Source organism: Lissotriton vulgaris, chromosome 4_1 (genome assembly GCF_964263255.1).
Source record: "Lissotriton vulgaris chromosome 4_1, aLisVul1.2, whole genome shotgun sequence".
In the NCBI taxonomy this organism is placed as follows: domain Eukaryota; kingdom Metazoa; phylum Chordata; class Amphibia; order Caudata; family Salamandridae; genus Lissotriton; species Lissotriton vulgaris.
Window position 1 is genome coordinate 838,063,332 of NC_141691.1, and position 20,294 is coordinate 838,083,625.

General features: G+C 40.3%; 1 protein-coding gene across 1 annotated transcript in view; it reads right to left on the reverse strand.

Moving 5' to 3' along the window:
• LOC147722654 (uncharacterized) overlaps window positions 1–20,294 on the reverse strand; it is a 532,792-nt gene that overhangs the window by 65,708 nt on the left and 446,790 nt on the right. Inside the window, 1 exon segment of the mRNA XM_086967342.1 lies at window positions 17,530–17,673. Within this exon segment, the coding sequence (XP_086823468.1) occupies window positions 17,530–17,673 (144 nt within the window).

The window sequence follows — 20,294 nt, forward strand, 5'->3', positions numbered from 1 at the left end:
AAAATCTAAATCAGATTGATTTTTCACATGGGGAGCTGCATGTTAGTAGCTCCCCATGTGGAAAAGCAATGCCGGCTCCCAAACGCGTAGAAGTTGTGCACCAAAGGCGCTGGAGTCGTTCACCCTACAGATTATGAGTTGTGCATCCAGCGCATGCACACCAGGGGGTTGCACTGAGCGCTGCGCTGGGTGCGCGACTTTTAATTTTACCATAAAAAAATAACCCCATCAGTAATTTAAAATATCCCCGGGGACCCTATCCCCCGGGTCTTATAAAAAATGTTGGAGACTGTGGGGGAAGCCACATTGCTTTTCCACATGGGTAGATGCTAACTTGCATGTGGAAAAGCAATCTGGTTTGGATTTTGAAAGTGAGAACAGATTTCACGGCTTTGTCTTTCAAAATCCAAACCAAGGTTGCTATGGGGGGGCGGGAGCCGCGAGAATCCCGCCCTCTCATTACAAACAGCAGTGTCCCGGGGGTAGGCACCCCGGGACACTACAGGAGCGCTGACACTGGGGAGTGGAGGTCCCTAGGGCCCTCGAGGGCTACAGGCAGAGGGTCACACAGCCTACCTCCCACAATACACAAATCCCCGGGGGGAAGGGGTGGTTCCCGGGACTTGAGGGGGGTTGTTGCGGCCCACACACTTCTAATTTTGCAGGGGGGGCTTGGACGCGAAAGTGGCGCAAGGGGATTGTAAATCTGGTACACAGTGTTCTGTTTTACTGTGCTTTCCTTTCTGTCATGTAGAGGATCCTGGGTAAATATAACGGTTTCCGTACAGCCAGTACCTTTCAACCCTACCCCCAAACTGCTTACTGCCTGTTACCATAGTAACAGTTCATGGAACATTTAAGTGAGCACAGAGGTTAGAGGTTAGAGGTTCACCACACAATGTTGCTAATCTAAACAGTTACTGTGCTGGATTTTTAAAAGTTTTCTATAGGAACTGTTAGTCGAAGCTATAGACTCTGGTAAAGAGCTGGTAAAGAGTTACCCTCAGTATTATACTTCTAGTTATAAATATCATTTCTATTTTTAAATATTTTATAACTATATGATTATCACACTAAATAATAGTGAAATGTTGTCAGAAAAAGAAGACATATATACTTTTTTTATTAACTTTTATTAAAACAACAATAAATAACTGGAAACGTAACTTAAAGATAACAATGTACTAACCCCCACATGCATCAAGCATTTTTGGAGTCGCAAACGGTGCGATTCCTTAAAATCGTCCGTTTGCGATTCCAAAAAGGCTTTTTTGGATGCATCAAGCAATTTTAGAAATCGCAACATTTTTACGATTTCTAAAATTGCGATTGCTTTTTAGAAATCGCAAATTTGCGATTTCTTAAAAGCAATGCATGATTACTTCTTAAATTGCGAATTCGCAATTAGAGGGATAAATTTACCGAGTGGTTGAACCACTCGGTAAATTTGCAAAAAGTGTAAAAAACGCAGAAAATGCATTTTTAAAACATTCATGTTACGGACACACATGTCCTTAGGACATGTGTGTGTGCAACATGATGCGAAAAATACGTTTCAGGGGTGCATGGGGGGGTCCTTTGGACCCCCCCCTGCACCCATGAAATGCATTAACAAATTGCGATTTTCAAAGTGAAAATCGCAATTTGCTAATGCCTTCCCATTGCTTCCTATGGGCCTTTTGGCCCAAAGGAACCAATGGGAATAGCGAATTCGCAAATTGTATTTCGGTAATTTATGCGAATCGGTAAAAATTGCGATTTTTACCGAATCGCATAAATTTACCGAAAATAATCATGCATCCCGTTTTGCGAATTCTAAATTGCGAATCGCTATTTTTCGCAATTTAGAATTCGCAAACACCCGGGATGATGCATGTGGGGGTAAATAAATATAAACATAACTTTAAAAAAAAAAAAAGTGATATGGACTCCAATAGAAGTAGGGTTGGTAATCTGCAAAACAAAAATGAAAATAAGTGTTTAAAATTAGATCGATGTGACTAAATGAGGTCCTTAAAAAGTAAAACAAGAAATTTCCCAATGGGAGATATTGTTACCTGCTCATAAATCAGGGCTCACCTTTCGCACACCATTCATACCATTCATCTATGTGGAACGGGCGAACATTCACCAGAAAGGAAAACCACCCAGTCTGCTAGTACTGTAAAAAATATACACTTTATTCTAAAATATACAAAACCGGTCAAATTTAAAAAAACATAAAAAACACAATGAAATACACAATTAAAAGGCCACCTAATGTGGACGTGGAGAAAATTGATCTAAAGAGACACTTATATCTGTCTTTAGTCTGTCATTTCGGACTCTCATTTGTCAACACTAAGAGGAAAAGTGTTCCTTTTGTTCAGTCAGATTGTTGGCAATGCCGAATATGACTTTGAGGTTGGCGTCGACACGTTTCGGAAGCTTAAAAACTGATAACGGCTTCCTTCTTCAGGACAATTTGTATACGTATTCTCCACACGTTGGTAGTAAACCTAATGCATAAATCACATAAAATGTAACTATTAGGACCCTTTAACCTTTACACAATTTCCTATATAACAGTACTATGTTGACTACAGGCATAATGTTTATGCGCCATTTTATGAACCTTAAAGAGGGTTGTACAGCCACAATTCCTGATCTCTGTTGGTTTGTCAGTGGTATTGGGGCATTTAAATAAATTCATTTTTTACCCAGTTCCTTATTCCAGTTTAGACACTAAGCATTTCATCTACATCATTGGTTATGCACTCGGTTGCAGTCATGATGAAAATTAGGCTACACATAAATACAGAACAGCATATTGAACTGACCAAAAGATCTATGTATCTAAATCCAGAAGAACTCTAAAAGAACTCTTTTACATTCATTTCATAATATTTAACACTGCGAGATTAACATCAACCACATAGATTACTTTTTTTTGGAAAAAACCCAGATCGGCTCCACATTGGTATTCCCCGTTTGGGACCACATCTTTACATCCTAGGTGATATGCCCTTTATTTACAGAACCTAACTACATGCGAAGGGACCACACTTTTTCTAGTTACTATAAAGATATTTTTTGCTTTCTGGTTCATGTTAACACCGTTCTCTTGCTTCAAATGTCACATTCATACCTCACCCATGCGCACTGGCAGCAATAGTACACTGACCGTAATCGTTAGTTCTTTCCACAAAGAGGCCACCAGATATATAGCAATCCTCTGTTTCTCATCCGTAACAGTCACCTGGGTTTTCTTTGCTCATCTATCTATAAATAGAGCAGTATCTTATTTAATATTGGCTGGCACTTGTACGCTCATTACGTAGTGTACTGAGATTAGTCATATAATTACCTCAATATGTAGATAGGTGTTTTTGTTGCAATACACGTCTATTTCAATAAAAGTATTTTTCGTCTGTTGTGGGCTTTGCGCGGTCCTGTGGCAATAATGTCGATCACCGCTGTGTTCAGGATTTGTTTGCACGTCGCGTTAGGCGTCGCATTTTAATCTCGTGCGAAGGTCACGTGATTAAGAGGGTGGATCTACGTTCCTGATTAAAAAAATTAAAACACAAGATACCGGGGTAATAAGTTAAACTGTGCCCCCACTGTAAGCTGACGCTATGCGGTTTTTTCAATATTGTATTAAAGAACAGCACCTGAAAGAGTTGTGTGACTCGAAAAAACTTTAAAACAAACAACGCATTGTGCGAGTCACAAGGTATCTCTGTTTTCGACCTTTTTTTAAAAAATCAGTATCATTTATGATTTGAGGCACAGGGCCCATAACACGGTGTATTTATTTACATTATTGCCACAGGACCGCGCAAAGCCCACAACAGACGAAAAATACTTTTATTGAAATAGACGTGTATTGCAACAAAAACACCTATCTACATATTGAGGTAATTATATGACTAATCTCAGTACACTACGTAATGAGCGTACAAGTGCCAGCCAATATTAAATAAGATACTGCTCTATTTATAGATAGATGAGCAAAGAAAACCCAGGTGACTGTTACGGATGAGAAACAGAGGATTGCTATATATCTGGTGGCCTCTTTGTGGAAAGAACTAACGATTACGGTCAGTGTACTATTGCTGCCAGTGCGCATGGGTGAGGTATGAATGTGACATTTGAAGCAAGAGAACGGTCTTAACATGAACCAGAAAGCAAAAAATATCTTTATAGTAACTAGAAAAAGTGTGGTCCCTTCGCATGTAGTTAGGTTCTGTAAATAAAGGGCATATCACCTAGGATGTAAAGATGTGGTCCCAAACGGGGAATACCAATGTGGAGCCGATCTGGGTTTTTTCCAAAAAAAAGTAATCTATGTGGTTGATGTTAATCTCGCAGTGTTAAATATTATGAAATGAATGTAAAAGAGTTCTTTTAGAGTTCTTCTGGATTTAGATACATAGATCTTTTGGTCAGTTCAATATGCTGTTCTGTATTTATGTGTAGCCTAATTTTCATCATGACTGCAACCGAGTGCATAACCAATGATGTAGATGAAATGCTTAGTGTCTAAACTGGAATAAGGAACTGGGTAAAAAATGAATTTATTTAAATGCCCCAATACCACTGACAAACCAACAGAGATCAGGAATTGTGGCTGTACAACCCTCTTTAAGGTTCATAAAATGGCGCATAAACATTATGCCTGTAGTCAACATAGTACTGTTATATAGGAAATTGTGTAAAGGTTAAAGGGTCCTAATAGTTACATTTTATGTGATTTATGCATTAGGTTTACTACCAACGTGTGGAGAATACGTATACAAATTGTCCTGAAGAAGGAAGCCGTTATCAGTTTTTAAGCTTCCGAAACGCGTCGACGCCAACCTCAAAGTCATATTCGGCATTGCCAACAATCTGACTGAACAAAAGGAACACTTTTCCTCTTAGTGTTGACAAATGAGAGTCCGAAATGACAGACTAAAGACAGATATAAGTGTCTCTTTAGATCAATTTTCTCCACGTCCACATTAGGTGGCCTTTTAATTGTGTATTTCATTGTGTTTTTTATGTTTTTTTAAATTTGACCGGTTTTGTATATTTTAGAATAAAGTGTATATTTTTTACAGTACTAGCAGACTGGGTGGTTTTCCTTTCTGGTGAATGTTCGCCCGTTCCACATAGATGAATGGTATGAATGGTGTGCGAAAGGTGAGCCCTGATTTATGAGCAGGTAACAATATCTCCCATTGGGAAATTTCTTGTTTTACTTTTTAAGTATATTGGTGCTCTATTTCCCTTTGGGTCATTAAGAGCCCCTCTCTTTCTTTTTTAACTAAATGAGGTCCGACATTACAAGTTAAGGTAATACTTGCCGATATTTTTTAATTTGCACGTCTGCAGTGTGCCTGATTCATTCCACCTCTCTAATAGGGCACGCGTTCAAGAGGTGTCTGTACGGAAGTGCCTACTGTGTCAGATTTACAGTGTGGATCAACAGGTCTTTAAAATGATTCAGAGATGAGACAGAATTAGGTGAGAGATCAAGTCATTATGCAAGACGATATTCTTTGGGGCTTATTTACAGTCCCTTGCGCCACTTTTGCGTTACTTTTCCCATGTTAAAAGTGACGCAAAAGTGGCGCAAAGGTCTTGTAAATAAGCCCTTTTATTTCTAAAGCATTTAATCGGAGGCATTGTATATTTAGGCCGCTCTGCTTACCTTGTGTAAACACTGTGACCAACAGAGTTCACAACTTGAACTCCGTTTTGGTTGTACACGGCAGAGTGGACAGCAGCACCATAACTTTAAAAGAGAAAGAGAAATGATGTGAGAGAGAGAAAGAGAGAAAAAACGACAATAAAACGTGAGAAAAAGTTATAGATGGAGCAGTTAATACTGGAGAAAATCTTCATAGCTCACCTTTTGCCCTCGTTGTGTGTCCAAGCACGTGTTGGTTCATAGTGCACCCTCCAGTTTAGTGATCTGAAAGATAGTATATAGAGTTAGTAATACCATAGTACATACAACTGCACAAATATATTTTTGGTTTATTTATTTGAACACGCAGGATAATGTATTTCATCAACTTCCACTGTAGGGAGGCATCTGTGCACTGCATTTCTTCCAAAGTACTATATCCCATGCACTCCAACTGCATAGCGGTGAGTTCTCAATATTGCGTACCTAAACTGTTGCACACCATTGACTCATAGAGTCCAGAGGTGAGTGCTTTTTCTTGCGAACTCAGAGGCAGTTTTACAAGCTCCTTGCGCCACTTTCCCCATGTTAAAAGTGACGCAAAAGTGGCACAATGGGCTTGTAAATAAGCCCTTTTATTTCTAACGCATTTAATCGGAGGCATTGTATATTTAGGCTGCTCTGCTTACCTTGTGTAAACACTGTGACCAACAGAGTTCACAACTTGAACTCAGCTTTGGTTGTACACAGCAGAGTGGACAGCAGGGTCCATAACTTTAAAAGAGAAAGCGAAACAATGTGAGAGAGAGTGAGAGAGAGAAAGAGAGAAAAAACAACAATAAAACATGAGGGAGCGAAAGTTATAGATGGAGCAGTTAATACTGGAGAAAATCTTCGTAGCGCACCTTTTGCCCTTCGTTGTGTATCCAAGCACGTGCTGGTTCATAGTGCACCCTCCAGCTAACTGATCTGAAAGATAGTTTATAGAGTTAGTAATAGCATAGTACATACAACTGCACAAGTATATATTTGGTTTATTTATTTGTACACTCAGGATAATGTATTTCATCAACTTCCACTGTGAGGAGGTGTCTGTTCGTTGTTTTTCTTCCAAAGTACTATATCCGATGCACTCCCACTGAACAGTGGTGAGTTATCAATATTGACTGTTGCACCCCATTGACTCGCAGAGTACGGAGGTGAGTGCTTTTTCTTGCGAACTCCGAGGCAGTTATACAAGCTCCTTGCGTCACTTTTCCCATGTTAAAAGTGACACAAAAGGGTCTTGTAAATCTAATGCTCAGATTGTTGTAACCTATCTATTCTCACTGCTCAGAGGTAATTGTACATTCCTACGCAGTAAAGCTGCTGCACACTACCCACTGTTTTCTTTCACAGGTGACTTGTTGTTGTTTCGGAAACAAACTTCTTTGATCACCTTGTGCCATTGGCGTGATTCAAAAAGGGTGCACCACGTGTCGAAGCAGCATTCTCAAACGTTGTTACGATGGCCACAGATCATCACAGAATCCACAAACGTAGAGCTTTGGAGGTGTTTGGGGGTGGATGGCGCCAATTTGTGAAACACAACCTATAAGATAAAAAGGAAGATAAGATTGTGCGTCATTTGTTAATGAAAGGAGAGTGGAAGTGAGAGAGCGACTGAAAAGAATATTTGCAGCTCACCTTTCTGTCACTGGTGTGTTTTTCACCACGTGCCGGGACATAATGCACCCTAGAGCTCTACATCTAAAAGATAGTTAAAGAAAGATGTTATGATTGGTAATTGTCACTATCTTAATGTGGAGTATAATAACATCGCCCTTTCACACACCTTCCCTCCCGCATTTAAAAAAACTATTTGTACAGTTTATATACCGGGCAATTGACCAATTATAAAAATGTTCCTGTTATTGGAAAAAAAATATATATAAATGCAATAAGATTCGGTATATAGGACTGCGTACGCCTAAATCGCTGCGTCGCTTTTTTGTATCCAGTCTGCTGCACCCCATCAACTCCCTCCGATGCGCACCCAGGCCTCACTGCTCACCTTTTCGTGGACAGGACACCTTCTACATCATGCAGTCCTGCTCTGCCACCAAGAAATCTGATATATGGTGCGAGTCTTGATATCGGTATTGCTAACGACATACTCGTGCTCTCATCATCATCGCAGGTTCCTCCCCCACTCAATCCTTCCGATACCACTAATTCAGTAACCAAAGAGGCCACACACGTAGTGGTGAGCCCTTGTACTCGGTGGTTCGGGCCTACATGAGGCCTCCGAACCACTAGGATGGGCCATCACAGCGCTTGCGATGAGAGCAACTCTAAAATGGCTTAGGGCACGTGTGCTCCGTCTTTTTTATTGGTAGGGTCACGTGTGTAGTGATGCATGTGCTGGATGGGTGTGGTGTGGGTGAATACCAGCCATGAGGGAGTGTGTGTGTGTCGTTCTGACAACTAGACCTGGAAGTAAGAAATCAGTACAATGGGAATCTGGGCAATGTTTCGTTTTTGTTTTTTCCTGGTAGCCTAAGTGGAGTGGGCTGGCCTGACGTATGCCAGTGCTGCTCAAGGCTGTGAACCATGATTCCGGAGCTATGGGCGTGGTTCCGTTGTGAGCTATATAAGAAATCAAGTGATTCAGTTGTCTGTTTTGTAGTGCTGACGTCACCCGGGGTCTTAAATGCAAATGTGCCATTATATCTGTAAAGTTCCACAACTAGGCCAACATGGAAGGTACGGGGTATCACTGACTCTATATTAATTCATAGTTGCATACATAAAAGATGGTGGACATGACGCATTTCTGTGATTAGGAATGTTTGTGGTACATTCAATGGAGTGTTGTAGCTGTAGTAATACAGGGCTGTGAAAGGTTTAAGTAGCAGTTTTTGGCACATGAAGGGCAGCTAATATATATATACGTATGTGGTTATTCGGGTATACTGTCGAACTTCGTGCTGTAAATCAGTGTTCAAGCCTGGGAGTTGCATCCTCATCCTGTTATTGTAGAGAAATTACGTAATCTACGCGAGCCTGAAAATGTACTGTAAATACGGTGCTCATGTAAATTGCTGATATACTTTTGGGTTGATTTGCGCTATATAAATATGCTAAAAAAATTAATTAAAAAAAAGGAGGAATTGCCCACACTTACTGTCAGAGGTAAGATGGTTGTATAGTCTATTTATATCACAATATAATGTGGAAGGGCACAGGAGCAGCATTTTACGAACATAATAAATACAGACACAGATAGATAGTTGAAGTGTGTACGGGCACGTGTGCTGGATTCCATTTTATTACGTTGCTGTTGGTAACAAGTAGAATAGTAATTATAATATCATACATAGATATTCAATCGTAAATGGTTTATGATTTCTGTTGTACAAAGGTAAGAGCACTACATGTAAAAAAATACTCAGAAGATTCTATCGTAAAGTGTTCATGAGTTGTGGTGCACTGTGGTCGGTTTGTGTGGAACCTGCGATGATGTGTGGTTCAGGCAGACTGCACTGCTAACAATGTCTTTTCCTACTGAATTTTGCCTTAATAAGGCCACGTGGCGATTATTTATGGTGCACTGAGTTAGTGGTACGTCTGGTAGTCAGCGTGTTGCCTACTGGACCGCATAATCTGTAATCACGATTGAAATAAAAGCGGAAATATGTATGGAATGCATTGTCGAAATGTGTCTTTGCAATTGAAGCGTGAATTTAGTTTTTCAACTAAACCTAGAACTGATATAAAAGAAGTTTTTGAAAGAAGGCTACTAAAGGGATATTGTATAGGGTTTGATAGACGTTTTATTTAGTTTGGTACTGCACTCGGCAAATAATGAATAAAGAGTCAGTTGAATTCTGCCTGAATACGGCCATGTGGCGATAAATTATAGTGCAATGAGTTAGTAGTACCTTTGGGACCGAGTGTGTACGTAACCTGCGATGATGCCTGCCCCTTCCTTTCCATCTGGAATGCCTCTCTCCACCATGGCTTCTTCCCTACCACCTGGAAGGAGGCCTTGGTGATTCCCATCCTAAAAAAAGCGGATGCGGATCCCACTGTTTTTGCTAACTATCGCCCCATCTCCCTTCTCCCTAAACCCGCAAAAGTCCTCGAAAAAGCCGTGCAGCTGCAACTCACGGAATACCTGGAAAACCACTCCCTACTCCACGAATCACAGTCCGGATTCAGAGCTGGATTTAGCACTGAGACGGCATTGCTGGAAGTATCCGAATCAATCCGGGAATGCGTGGACAGGGGCGAGGAGGCCATGTTGGTCCTCCTCGACCTGTCCGCAGCTTTCGATACGGTCTCCCACCCTATCCTCCTTGACCGACTTAAACAGACAGGCATTGGTGGCACTGCTTTCAGCTGGATCGAGTCCTTCCTCTCGACAAGAAGTCAGAGGGTATTGTTGCGGCCCTTCAAGTCAGAGAAAAAACCCCTGTCATGCGGGGTGCCACAAGGTTCTGCCCTCAGCCCCCTGTTCTTCAACGTCTATCTTGCCCCACTGGCTGACGTGGTGGAATCTTGCGGAGTCAGGGTGGTCTCCTATGCTGACGACACTCAGCTGGTGTTTTCCTTTGGGGACCACTCTGACTCCGCATTCGCCAACTTCCGCCAGTGCCTCAACAACATCAGCACCTGGATGACCGCTAACCATCTCAGATTGAATGCAGACAAAACGGAGGTACTGTTTTTCAATCAGAAAGCCTCCATCCCCTCTTCTTGGTGGTGGCCCACGGCGCTTGATCCCGCCCCATCTCCCGTTCACTCGGCTCGGAATCTGGGCTTCCAGTTTGATGACTCCCTCTCATGCAAAACTCAGGTTAATAGAGTGACGTCTGCCTGTTTCCTGAAGTTGCGCATGATCAGAAAAATTCTTCCCTATCTCCCCATGGACTCTCGCCGCACAGTTACCCAAGCCCTCATCACGTCCCACCTGGACTATGCTAACAGCCTCTATGCTGGTGCCCCCCAGTATCTGATAGGCCGGCTGCAGATTGTCCAGAATGCTGCGGCCAGACTGATTGGTAACATCCCCTACCGCCAATCTGTCTCTGCGTATCGTAAGGAACTCCACTGGCTTCCAGTGGCTAGCCGCATCCAGTTCAAGGTCCTTACCCTCACCTATCGAGCCGTCAACGACCGCGGACCCAACTATTTGAAAAAACGTGTCTCGATATCCCGTTCCACGAGATCCTTGAGATCCAATGACCTCCGCCTCCTGATCTCGCCCCGTTTTAGATTATCTAGAATGGGTGGCAGAGGGTTCAGCGTCATTGCTGCTAAACTGTGGAACTCCCTACCAATCGAGTTGAGATTCTGTCCCTCCGAACCCATCTTCCGAGCCAAACTCAAAACCTGGCTCTTCTCCGGACTTTGAGTCACCCTACTGCTTCTCCTTGCTCTTTGCTCCCTCTTCTCCCTTGGAGGCTCAGGTTTTTAGCGCCGGGACACCCCTTCGGGGGTAGCTGTGCGCTCTATAAACTACATAAAATAAAAAATAAAAAAATGCGTGGTCCGGACAACCGCACTGGGGGTAATGTTTTTTGACTACTGAATTTTGCCTTAATAAAGCCTCGGCGATTATTTATGGTGTACTGAGTTAGTGGTACGTCTGGTGCTTAGCGGGTGCTCATTGTGCGATGATGCGTGGTCTGAACAGGCTGGACTCAAAGCATTGAATGTTGCAAACTAGATTGCATGTACTTTGAGGGGGAAAAAAACTACCATCAATGGTTATCAATTGTTCTGCAAACTAGGTCTACTGATTGCTCCCCATAACAAATTAAACGATTGCACTTCATGTAGTGCATTGTAACTTTCTCAAAATGGGGACGTATGTCTGGTGGCGATGTTGTAGATTGGGAGCATTTGGTTTTCTTAACCGATTATGGTCAAGTTGTGAACCCTGCTGTCCGTACTGTAGATCGAAGACAGAAGTATCGACGAATTATTTTTGTCACTTATTTTAACAAAATCAGAACATATACAGTACAATTGTTTCTGCATTAAATAAATCAAGGTTGAATTCCCTACTGTTGACTTCAAGTTGTGAACCCTGCTGTCCGCAGTGTAAATTGAAGGCAGTAGTTGACACAAACATTGAGGAATGCTTTTTTGTCACAGTTAACGAAATCTGACGACACAGTACAATTGTCTCTTCCTTAAATAAATCGAGAATACATTGTATGTTGTCTGTAGTGCTGATGCGCTTCTGGTATCAAGTAGTGAATTCTGTTGATCTCAGTGTATATATGAAAACAGTACTCAGTACACTCATTGAGGAATGTTTTTTGTGGCATCCTTTAACAAAATTGTCTCTGCCTTACATAAATCAAGGATAACTTGAATGCTGTCTGTAGTGTAGATAAAAAGCTGAATTCAAGTTGTGAACCCTGCTGTTTGCAATGTACATCTTAGGTTGCACTGCATTGTCTGTAATGTGCTCCATATATTGACTGTTGCATACGGGACTAATGAACTGGTATCAACTGGTGAACTCTGTTGATCGTAGTGTACAATTGAAGGCAGTACTCAGTACAGTCATTGAGAAAGGTTTTTTGTCGCATCATTTAACAAAATTGTCTCTGCCTTATATAAATCAAGGCTAACTTGAATTCTGTCCGCAGTGTAGATGGAAAGCTGAATTGAAGTTGTGAACCCTGTTGTACGAAGTGTGGATTGAAGGCAGTAGTTGACACAGACATCGAGGAATGCTTTTTGTCACTTATTTAAACAAAATCTGAAGACATACAGTATAATTGTCTCTGCATTAAATAAATGAAGGCTGAATTTCCTACTGCATATAGTTTAATAAAATATGAGGTTGAACCTGAATTCAATGTTGTCTGTAGTGCTTCTGCTCCAGTGATATCAAGTTGTAAACTCTACTGACCGCACTGTAGATCAAAGGCAGAAGTCTTTTAGTCTCCTCATTTCCTCTCTTGCGAAGTTTCCCGGATGTTTTGTCTGAAGATGTCTCCTCATACTTGCTGTTCCACAAGACTTTTTTTTGTAGGGTCACCCCAGCACAGCACTGCCTTGCAGATTTTGCAAGTGACTTTGGTAGCATTAACCTTCTTCTGCCTCGGAGGAAAAGTAAAAAACTTCCAGACAATTGATGTATACTTCTCTGGAGGGGGAGGTTGAGGCACACATTCTTCATTTCCAGAGTGTTCTGAATCAGAAGATGCTTCATTGGTAGCCATTTCTCCAAGTTTGCCCTCACAATGTAGATCGAAGGCAGTTGTCAGCACAGATATAGACAAATGATTTGTTTGACTCATGGCAAATAAATCTGAACACATACAGTAGAATTGTCTCTGCATTACATAAATCAAGGCTGAATTCCCTACTGTCCGTAGTGTAGGTGGAAAGCTGAATTCAAGTTGTGAACCCTGATGTCCGCAGTGTAGATTGAAGGCAGTTGTTGACACAGACATGGATGAATGCTTTTTGTCACTTATTTAAACAAAATCTGAAGACATATAGTACAATTGTCTCTGCATTAAATGAATGAAGGCTGAATTTCCTACTGTTCATACTTTAACAAAATCTGAGGACACAGTACAATTGTCTCTGCTTTAAATAAATTGAGACTGAATTCAATGTTTTCTGTAGTGCTGATGCGCAACTGGTATCAAGTTGTCAATTCTACTGACCACAGTGTGGATTGAAGGCAGTACTCAGCACAGATACTGATGACAAATTTAGATCCAAAGTTGAATTCAAGTTGTGAACTCTGCTGTCCGCAGTGTAGATCGAAGGCAGTAGTCGATACAAACATAAGTCTGCGGTGCTGTGGCGGTGAGTTCGCAATCGGCCTGTATCGAGGAGGCACATGGTCATGGCGGCAGCCACGTGGCAGTGTGCGGACCTTCGCTGTGGCGAAGTCTCTTCTCTTTGCAGAAGTGAACCACGCCCAAGGCCTAGCCTAATTATTTATAGTCTTACGTTGACATTGTGTACGTTGCACCAGCCCACTCCGCTTCTGTTTCAAAGGGGGGGTGAACACAGCTACATGATGGATATATTCACCAGTGTCTGCGATAATATGGTTGCGTCCACTATTCAACACACTACACGTATCAATGGTATATCTACACACGGAAAGTTGTTGGTTTGTATGGTGAATTGTGTATAGTGTTTCACCGGTAGTGTTAGCGTTGTGTACATTATTGTTGATGTTCGAGTTCTTTCATTTATACAAACTTGGTTGCCACATCTCTGTACATTGAGCTAGTGTGCTGTTGAGGGGATATATTATTTTGGAAAGGTTTGTTGTCCTCTTTTGCACTGCCTCTGAGGTAGTAGGGGGGAGGGGTCCAGGGGGGTGGTTGTGGTAGTGGTGGCGCTGGATATTGTGAATTTGTTGGGTGTCGGAAGTGTATAATTAGAACCTCTATCACATATTTCTCTTTAAATATGGGTGTGAGTTGGATGTAATTCACGCAGTACATATTCAACGTTCTTACAGTAGTTAAATGTTGATGTTCATTTGTTATTGGTAAGTGGAACTATTGCCTGATTTTTTAGGTAGCATTGCAGATTTGGTTTCTTGTTGAAAATATGGGGAAGTGGTCAACATTATAAGTAAGAATTGTCATTTAAAAAACCTTTCAAATTCACTGAAAAAACCATAGGTTTCAGACAGGTTATAGTTAGAAATTATCATTTAAAAAACCTTTGAAATTCACTGAAAAAACATAGGTTTCAAGCAGGTTATAGTTAAGAACTATCATTTAAAAAACCTTAGAAATTCATTGAAAAAAACATATGTTTCAGGGGTGTTATAGTTAGCTGGACATTTCACTCATACAAAACCATTGAAATTCCTCCATTATAGTTAGTTGTACTAACTGTATCTCTTGTACCCACAATCCATTGGTAATGATGTCACATATTACATCATTCATGGCATGGCCAGTGACATCACTGATGACATCACTGATGACATCTCAAATGACATCACTGATGACATCACTGATGACATCATCCACGTGACAATCAGATACACCTCATCATACACTACTATAACCTTTCATCACTCACTGTAAAATACAGAGTACCATATTTCAATCCTTTGACACAGCAATACAAGTATCTAAAAATCCACTCAGTAATTCCTAGATCCACACACACATCTAATCAATTACCTCTAGATTTACTCATATATGTTGTCAATGATCAATACAACACTATCAAATATACGTATACACTTATATTAACATTACACACCAGCACACATCCTATTAAGTTATGTAGTCATCCTAATCAATTTTGCAAACAATGTATCTTATTTACATTTACTCAGCTATACATTTATACAAATATTACTTAATGTATTCATATAAATAGTAACTCATACTTAGTGTGTTATGAAATCACTATTACAAGTATACAATTATCTATACAGTCACTCATGCAATCAATGAGTTTTATGTACACTTAATTATATACAACAACTATCACATACACTATCTTTGACTTTTTTCTACTTTGTTGGACATGTACCATTGAGAAATGTTTTTGCTCATCACCACACCCATAAAGATATTCACTCACCCAAACAAGTATTGTAATACGTAGTCTTAACCTCATATACGTACTGAATTAACTATTCACATATGTTTGGGCAGTCACAGATCCCCCACCGAAGCACACACACATTCACTCTCCATTGCAAATAATCAGTTAACTAATCAATAACTAATATAGACTTTCACGCAGCTAGTAACCAACTGGTGCGCCAGTTTACACAACAACTGACCAAGTAATACAGATATTCACACAGTTTAGTCACTATCCAATATATTTAGTGAGACACTATAAATTACTCAAGTAAACAATCAATCACACTGCTATTAAATCCTCTATCCAGATTTTTATATATCCACTCATTCTTCAGTGCAGATTGCTATATATATAATACATATTTAAATGTGGAACCAAACCACATTCACTGGATGATGGCATCAGTGATGACATCAGTGATGTCATTTGAGATGTCATCAGTGACGTCATCAGTGAGGTCACTGATCATGTCATGAATGATGTAATATGTGACATCATCACCAGTTGATTACAGGCGCGAGAGTTACAGTTAGCACAACTAACTATAACGGAGGAATTTCAATGGTTTTGTTTGAGTGAAATGTCCAGATAACTATAACACCCCTGAAACCTATGGTTTTTGTCAATGAATTTATATATAACTATATATATATATATATATATATATATATATATATATATATATTTTTTTTTATTATTATTATTATTAATTTTTTTACAAAAAAAACAGGTCAAACTGATGTTATAGTTAGAGAGCTAAGGGTAAAACTTATGTTATAGTTAGGTTTTGAAATTAAATCTGAATTAACATTGACATTTAAAAACAAAAAACACTGATAGATGACAGTTTTAGTTTAGAGAACCACCTATAACTTGCACTTGTCATGCATTGCTTAACACCTCACATATTACAAAACTCATGACCTGCTAACTGACATCATTGATGACATAACTGAAACCATTTTAAATGATGCCATTGATGACATCACTGATGATATCATCCAGTCATTGTGACTTGAAGTAATTCAACAAGCTACACACCAACCAAGTGATGGACATAACCTTTATCCACATGCTGGACACAGCCTATCTGTGATATATTCATATAAATGTATTCACCGACCTAACAAAAATGCCTCTGTATGCTTTAATGGCATTACCCCCTTTTTAAACCTTTAACACCCTCCAAAAAGCATTTGTGCTCTAAACACTTTAACGGGATCACCGACTAGCAATTTTAGGTCAAGACGTTTGACAGGTATACTTTTGCCAATGATGAGACACCTTCTACCAAGCCCTTTGGTAACCTCTGTAATTGATAACATACGTAACACATATTCCTTGTATAGGCACAATGGCATACAACCAAAGAGCCTTGCTTTCAACTCCAGTGTGAGTTTAACCACTTCTTAGTGGGTCATGCCTACATTCTACATTAGACAACAATCTACAAAGCCTCGAAATCTTCAGTGAAGTTCTGGAAATAAATATCCACACAATTTCCTCAATGCATCGAATTTGTCAATCACACTGTATTACAAATATTTAACACGGGCACATGCCCAGACATCTACTGGTGGATAATATATTGTCAACAGAAACTTTGGCTTTTCTCACAGATTTTTTGCAACAGGATTCAGCTTTAAGCCACAATCTACTTCTAAACTTGCATCTGTAACCCACATCAGGTGCGCTGAGCCTCTACTTTGTTTAACATGTAGTACTACTTGCGCCCCAAACCTTACTAGTTTGTGAATAGGGCACCATATAACTTTCAATGTGCACAACTACACTTGCCTACAAGGCTTATGCTGTTCGATTATACACAACCTCATATGTATACACAGTGTCTCTATGCTGTGAATGACTAAAGGACCTTTAAAAATAACTTCTGTTTTTAAAATGATTTAAGGGCTCATGGATAATGTGAATAGCAGATTCAAGCATGATGTCATTTGAGATGTCATCAGCAGAGAATGGCCAGAGGGGAGCCCAGCCCCCACTGTGCATGGCCTTCAGCGCGAGCTCCCAACCCCTCCTTGCGCAACGCCTTTTACTGGTGTAAACCAAGACGAAACAGGGCTCTTAACCCAATGGCAAAAGTATACTAATATTCCTCCTACAAAACAACTGATCCTTTAAAACATAATAATGATGTTCTAATGAAAGGTATGCAGAGCAAAACAAATGGCCAGTTCTTAACAAATACTGATTTTTTATTAAATATTTCAAAGTGAAACTTGATAAAATGAATGTAGAACAAAATAAAGGAATTGCCTTACCTGGCAGATGAGTATGCCCTCTGTGAGAGCGAGAAGACTGCTAATTTTTGACAGAAGCTGTTTTGCTCTTCGCGTACAGGTGGAGTTGAAACAGTCGGCTTCATTTGGAGGACTTCTCAAGTCGGAATGCACTGATCTCATATCCTGCAGATTAAGCATTAAGATGTATGAGACTGTTGTGCAGCAAGCATTCCTCTAGTTGCTATTTTTTTATTTAGAAAATGGTTCAATTAGTTTATTCTATAAACATTCTCACAACATCTTCCCGTATAAATATATATAAATATATATCGGTGTGAAGGCAGAGTAAATGTAAGCGAACACATGGACAATTTTAGCAAATTCATAGATTTTTAGACATTCGCTTCAATTTTTGGTAGCCAGCAAATAATTAAGAATTTTTGGGGGTTCAATACAACTAGAGGTGCAATTTTTGGTGCAACTTTCAGTTTAAAGAGCATTACAGATCAATAATGAATGGGCCGCTATTTGTGATGATTTATTTATTTATTTATTTTTGCCATTTATTGAGCGCGAACGAATACCCGCAGGCGTCTCGGCGCTAGATTATTCACATAATTTTCCCAAGATGATAAAGGCTCCTGAAGGTTAATTGTCGATATTACTGATTAAAAAGCCAGGTCTTCAGTCTTTTGCGAAACTGCAAAAAAGTGAGGGGCTTGTCCTAATGTGCTGCGGCAGGGTATTCCATAGTTTGGGTGCCACGACTAAAAAGCGGCGATCACCCCATGAAACTGTTTTAGACCGTGGAACCACTAGTTGGTTAAGAGTAGTAGATCGAAGCTGTCTGGCAGGTTTATAGGGTATCAGCTGGTCCTTAAAATAATGTGGTCCTTGATCATGAAGTGTCTTGTATACTATGCAAAGTGATTTAAACTTGATCCGATTCCGGATCGTCAACCAATGATATTTCTTGATTGTGTCTGATATGGCTGAAAACTTGGGTGTTCTAGAAAGCAGAAGGACTGCTGCATTCTGTATTGTCTGAAGCTTATTGGTTACCCTGACCTGGGCATTTAAGAATAGGTCATTGCAATAGTCAAGGGACGATAAAACTAAAGAACTAACCAATGTTTTAGCAGCTACATCTGGCAGAAACGGTTTTTTTTTTGGATAAATCTTAATTTGTGATGGGCTGTTGCCGCTACTCTGTTGAGCCACATACTCTACTATGATAAGCCACATAATCTGCATTGTCTGCCCAGACCTGCTTTTTTAGGTGGGCAAGCTGAATCTGGAGGAGTGTGGCTCACTGATTAGAGCGGCAGACCCTGATGCAGAGGTCTGGTCCGGGACCAGGGTTCAATTCCCGACGCGGTAGGGTCCTGAGCCCAAAAATGTCCATGGACTCGATAATTCTTGCCTCGGTGCCTACTCTAATCATGGGGTCCCACGCTGCAACTCTGGGCAATAGCTTGCTTAATCTCCACTACGGCAGCCCACCCGCTGATGGATGCCTGGCTTTCACCTTGGGGATGCCCAGTAAGTTATCTCACAGGGAAAAAGCCAGGACGGGTTCCCAAGGCAAGCGCCTTGATGCCTTCGGGTGATATGTGCGCTATATAAGTCGCAATACATTTACATTTACAATCTCCCACGTTGTTTTGAGATATTATTATTAATGTTATTATTATTATTATTATTATTGATATTGTTTTTTTTGTTAAATTGTCGTTCTTATTGTTGTTGTTATTATTCTTAGTGTTACTGTTTCCGTATTTTCTTATTATTATCACTACGACTGACTGATTGGTCAAAGGCGAAGCCTACTGAGGAAAAGCTTAAGGGGGGGAACTGAGGAAGGGGGGAATGGGGAGCAGCCCAGAGTTTGTGGAAAATTGCATCTACATAATGCATATTATTTTCAGTATGACCTATAATATATTATATGAAAATACAGTATTAGGGAATTATGTGTACACAGCAGATAGTGTATTGGGGTAACAAGGAACAGACTTGAATACTGACAGGGTAGGTTTGGCAGTTCATACTCATCAGGGCGATAACATGGGAACTATTGAGCTAGGTAATGCATGTATGTGATATATGTATGTATAGCGTGAACCTAGCCAAAGGGAAGCTGAGTGCTGTACAGTATCAACAGCCAGCAGCTGCCCAGGGCTGACGTGCATTTCAAGGGTTGGAACATATTCTATTGTAAATGCCTGGGACATATTTGTTAATTATATTTTACATCACCATACTAATCCCCCCTTTTATCTGCTCATTTATGACCACTCAGTAGACTAAATTAGAAAATAGGTCAGGAATTTGTGGCATGAATGTGTAATTAGGTTGGTTGTTTTAAGATAGTGAACCTCACAATTATGTTTAGTGGAAAGAAGGCTAAAATCATCTTCAATATCTACAGAAATGTACTGTATTTGCCTTAAACCGAACCTCATAGGGGGCCACCTATGAACAAGACTGCTCCTGCAATGCTGAAGAAAATGAATGTGCTGCAGCAACAAATTATGGACAGAATGTTAAATGAATCAAACATTCGCCACCAGTCAGAAGATTTGTGTTAAATTTATTGTTCTTTAGCTCACTTCACCATCCCAGTTCAGACCCAGCCATATGCAAATCAGTCTTGACCCTCCTCCTTATGGGAAAAGTCCAACTCGAACTAACAAGCCAGGTGCTCACTGGACCGGAAACATGCATCCTGGTACCGGTTTTAGGCTAGCTTGAATCAAGTGCAAGTCTGGGCATACCTGTTAGACCTGGCACCATTGGCGTGG